The sequence below is a fragment of the Vombatus ursinus genome, unplaced genomic scaffold (assembly GCF_900497805.2).
Source record: "Vombatus ursinus unplaced genomic scaffold, bare-nosed wombat genome assembly UNPS02015016.1, whole genome shotgun sequence".
NCBI classification, from domain to species: Eukaryota; Metazoa; Chordata; class Mammalia; order Diprotodontia; family Vombatidae; genus Vombatus; species Vombatus ursinus.
In genome coordinates this window covers 1,271,304-1,276,294 of record NW_020954794.1, presented here as the reverse complement: position 1 = coordinate 1,276,294, position 4,991 = coordinate 1,271,304, and the positions used below count along the sequence as shown (strand labels likewise).

At 41.0% G+C, this 4,991-nt stretch overlaps 1 protein-coding gene across 3 annotated transcripts in view; it reads left to right on the top strand.

Moving 5' to 3' along the window:
- LOC114030820 (interleukin-36 alpha-like) overlaps positions 1–1,981 on the top strand; it is a 7,003-nt gene extending 5,022 nt beyond the window's left edge. For 2 of the 3 annotated variants that reach the window (XM_027845726.1, XM_027845725.1), the window contains one exon: positions 1,701–1,981. In XM_027845726.1, the coding sequence (XP_027701527.1) occupies positions 1,701–1,910 (210 nt within the window). In that variant the 3' untranslated portion in view covers positions 1,911–1,981. Of the gene's footprint in view, positions 1–165; positions 451–1,700 lie in introns of those variants that run through there. The other variant, XM_027845727.1, reaches the window with a different exon arrangement.
- Positions 1,982–4,991: the final 3,010 nt, after the last annotated feature.

Below are 4,991 nucleotides of genomic sequence, written 5' to 3'. Positions count from 1 at the left end.
CCTTCCTTCCTTCCTTCCTTCCTTCCTTCCTTCCTTCCTTCCTTCTTTCCTTCCTGTCATTGCCTTTCAAAGTAGCTGATTCCACTTTGGAGAGCTTTAATCATTAGGTTATTTTGTCTTATATTAATCCCGAATCTTTGCTGTTGTATTCACACTTTCTTCTAGTTCTGCCCTTTGGGATGAAGCAGAGAATATTTAAATCCTTCTTCTACATGAAAGACCATCTAACTCTTGAAAAAAGATATCATGAAAAAAAATAAGAAAAAAAGTATCATGTCCTCCACAGAGCTGTTCTCCTTCAAGCTAACACCACCACTTACTTCATCTTATTCTTATGTGGCATGATCTTAGCATCTTTCATCATCCTGGGGTCCCTTCTCTGGATACTCTGTACTTTTAAAGTTCTTACTGAAATGTGGTGCTCAGAACTGAATGAATTAAAAACATTGAGTATTTGCTATGAGCTAACACTGTTCTCAGCACTGAGACTGCAAACAGAAAAATTCTTGCCTTTAAGGAGCTTACCTTCTAATGGGGAAGATGCCACACATAAGGGAATTGTGGCCAGCAATGGGAGTAATGGTCTGGGAAGTCCCAGGTATGAGTTCAACAACAGGGTAGTCAACTGACATTCCCTTTGAGAGGCAATGGTGATGGATAATAATAACTATCATTGATATAGCACTTTAAGATTTGCAAAGCACTTTATGAATATTATCTCATTAGATCCTGACAACAACCCTGTGAGGTAGGAGCTATTATCTTTCACATTTTATATATGTGGAAATTGAGGCAACCAGAGATTATGTGACTTGTCTAGTGTCCCCTAGCTATCAAGTATTTGAGGCAGGATTTGAATTCAGGTCTTCCTGATCCGAGTTTAACAGAATTTAGATGCCTATGGTAGGATTAATTTGATTAATATTTTCAGGGAGAAAAGCAGCAAAACAAACAAAAAAGACAAAAAAATCCTGAGACAATTAACACAACCTTTGGCTACATTAAAAGGATGCTTTCTAGGAAGAGATGGATGAAAGCCCAATTGTACTCAGCTTTTGCCTCACCTCATCTAGAGTATTGTTTTCAATTTTGGGCACTATGGTTTAAAAAGAACATTGATAAAATGAAGAATGTCAAGAGGAAGTCAGTCAAGATGGTGGAGGATCTTGATTCTTGCCCATCGAGGATTCGTTGAAGGAACCTGGCATGCTCAGCCTGGATAGAAAAAGATTTGGGCCTGTCAGAGGGGGAAACATTATCAGTCTTCAAGAATTTGAAGGGGTATCTCATGGAAGAAGAATTTGACATTCCATTTGGCCTCAGTGGGCAGAACTGGGATGTACCAGTAGAAGATGCAAAGAGGCAGATATAGGCTTAATATCAGCAAACCCATCCTAACAATTAGAGTTGTCTGGGAGTGGGATGGACAACCTCAGGGGGAGATGGATTCCCAATCCTTGGAGGTTTTCAAGTAGAGGTTGACTATACATACATACATGCATATATACATACATACTATATATACACACACATACATACATACATACATACATACATACATACATACTCACATACACATATTATAGTGGGGACATCTTTTGTGTATCAGTTGGACTGGATGGCCATTGAGATCCTTTCCAGTTCTCAAATTCAGAAATTCTATAACCCCATCTGATGGGCTTTTTCTTCTTACTTTTCAGGAGAGGGACATAATGGAATTATATCGTAACCAGAAAGCAGAGAAGTCTTTTGTATTTTACCGAAATGCAACTGGCAACATTTCTACCTTTGAGTCAGCTGCCTATCCTGGCTGGTTCATCTGTAGTTCAGTGGAGAAGGGGAAACCCATCACAATTACCAAGGATGTGGGAAAAAATAATATAGCCTTCTATTTTGACCCCAGGGATTGACATTGGACTGGGCCAAGTAGATTCAGTTCAATAAAAACCTGCTTGCACAGTATACCACATGTTCCAAAACAGTTTCGTGGATAATAATCTTGTACCTGTGTTGGGAGACATGAAATATAAGTAGGCTGTGTTCCTGCCTTCTAGGGGCTTACATTTAATACCACTGAGTTAAATTGACCTATATGCCTACCATTGTAGTCATTGATATAGAGATCCTGGGTAACTGAGACTTTCAGTATCTCAACTCCTGAACTCCCCATCCAGTCATTTTCCTTCCCATTCCCCAAGGGAGCAGTCACCTATTTGAGCAGTTTCTAATGACAGGAGGGAAGGCTGACATGGACCTAGCAGCCTTGGCCAGGTGGAACTTGGGAATGTTTATCTTCAGGAATTGCTTTGAGGAGGATCCCTTTCAGACCAGACCTGTTCCAGGTGCTGAAGTTTTGTGACTGTTTCTCAGACCTAAAGCATTAGCACCAAGGTTCATGAAGAATTCTCTAAAAAAATATTAAAGATGCTGTCCCCAGTGGTCTATGAATATGAACTGAATGAATTCCTCAGAATGTTAGGATTATTAGAAGATGGGTGGGCATATATTCCAACATGAAAGAACTTGGTTAAATATATAATACATATTTATACATTTAATACATTATTAAATATATATGTAATACATTTTATAGAGCATACCCTCAACAGGTTGCATAGTATAGTTGATAAAGACACTGAAATGGGATTCAGAGGACCTGGGTTCAAATCCTAATGGTACCATTTATTACCTGTGTGATTATGGCAAAGTCACTCAACGTCCCCAGGCCTCAGTTTCCTCACCTGTAAAATGAGAGGATTGCTCTCGATGGCCTCCCAGGTCCCTTCCACCTATAAATCCAGGGTCCTATCTTCCTTAGGCCAAATAAATGTTGGCAGTGGCTCATAGGAAATAAGTGGAGTGATTGTTGTTCAGACTCATAGAAAGGGAGAACTGGGAGAGACCCCTTACTTGAGAGATGAAGATGCAGAGATCTTGTGTCTCCTCTTAGCTCACACAGTTGTGAAAGAGTTAGAAATAGAATCCAGACCTGCTGACTCCAAATTTCCCCCCACTTCCACCCCAGCACTTCACTGCCTCCCTGAATTATGAGTGTTTTGAAGTATGATTCAACAGATCATGAATGATTGTGCAGAGTCTGATGACCAAGATATTGGTGAGGCACCCAGCTCATGTCAGCATTTCTAAGTGGTATAATCAGAGCAATCATTAGCTCTGACCCAAGAGAATGATTGGGTAGATCTCAGTGCATGTTGTTACCTGGATGTGAGAACTAATATTCACCATCTGCCATCTCTGTGAAGTCGTGTGTATAAAGGAATGCATGAGTAAGTGTTTAAGAGATATTTAGCTCTTTGTGCAAAATTATTTTGCTGCTATAAAAGTTGTTGTTGTTCAGTTATGTGTGACTTCGTGAATCTGTATGGGGTTTTCTTGGCACAGATACTGGAACGGCTTTCCATTTGCTTTTCCATTGGATTGAGGCAAACAGAGGTTAAGTGAGTTGTCCAGGGTCACACAGTTAGTGAGTGTTTGAGGCCAGATGTGAACTCAGGTCTTCCTAACTTCTGGCTCAGTGCTCTAACCATTGAGCAACCTAGCTGCCTCTGAAGAGTTGTCTATAAATGAATTACCTAATATCAACATTACTCAATGTCTGAAATAGTATTTTTTAATTTGATGCTCTGTAGTTTTTATTTACAAGCTAACAAAGGATGTAGTTTTTATTTACAAGCTAACAAAGGATGCTGTGATCATTAGCATGTAAGGGCTCCTGTCCCAGTTCCAATAGACTTAGAAAGAGGGCAGTGTCCTTTATCTTCCCTCAAACTCATCTGAATATTTGTTCCTGGTATCTCAGCTTGTGATTCAGGCAGGTTCTTCCTGGGCCTAGGAAAGGGCAGGTATCATGGGTGAAGCAAACCTCCAAATTTTTACTCACCTGAATCTCCCACAATTCTGCCTCTGTGGAGTATGGGCAATGTGGCTTTGGGCAAACAAATAAGTGCTCTAAGACTAAACATGGCAGAGTAGCTGCTGATCTGTGCAGAAAGAAAGTGTTTTATCCCTGGGAGTTCCCTGTACCAATGAAATCAAAAGTTCAGTCCACAACTCAAACTCTTTCAGAAAGTGGACTTCAGAAATCTGGTGGATGATAGCAAGAGTCGAGGGAATCCATTTGGGAAGGAGGGACTTGGTCATCCCTGGGCTTTGTGACCTTCAGCAAGTAGAGTGGGGGTGGGGGAAACAGCACATCTTCTAAAGACAGAGAACTTGGGTTCAAATCCCATCTCTGACATTTACTGCTGTGTGAATTTAGGTCAGTCATTTCCTCTCAGTGGACCTCAGTTTCCTCATTTGTAAAATGATACGGTTGGACTAGATGACCTCTCAGGAACCTTTCAGTTGTAGACCTCTGATCCTAGCAAGGTCAACCTTCCTCAGCTTTGATTTTCTCATCAGTTCAATGGGGACTGGTAACTAGCTTTGCTAACCTCACAGGGTTGGTAGAAGGTTCCAATGAAATATTCTAAATGTGCTTTGAAAAGTTAAAGAACATTCTATGGATATCAGGCAGCTTTGTCACCAACCCTCCCACCCTGATCCCATTCATACCTTCTAGTTTCTGTCTGTTTCCATGATATCAGTCCCAGCATATGGCAATCCCGTTGTGGGATGTGTCAAAGGTGGGATTTGAATGCAGGTCTTCCTGACTCCCAAGTCCAATTCTCTATCTGCTATCCCCTGTTGACTCCTCTGTGAGAGTGATTGGGGCACCTAGGCAGTTAGAGTACTGACCCTGGAGTAAGGAGGACCTGAGGTGAAATCTACTTTAGATACTTACTAGCTGTGTGACCCTGGGAAAGTCACTTAATATCAACTGCTAAGAGAGAGTCAGGGGTGAGGGAGAGACAGAGAGTGAGAAAGAGAGAGAGACAGAGGGAGAGAGAGATTGAGCTGAAGAATAAAGGAAATGCCCCAATTTAAAGGTATCCAGGGAGTCACATTAAGTAGAGACTCATGTAGAGGAA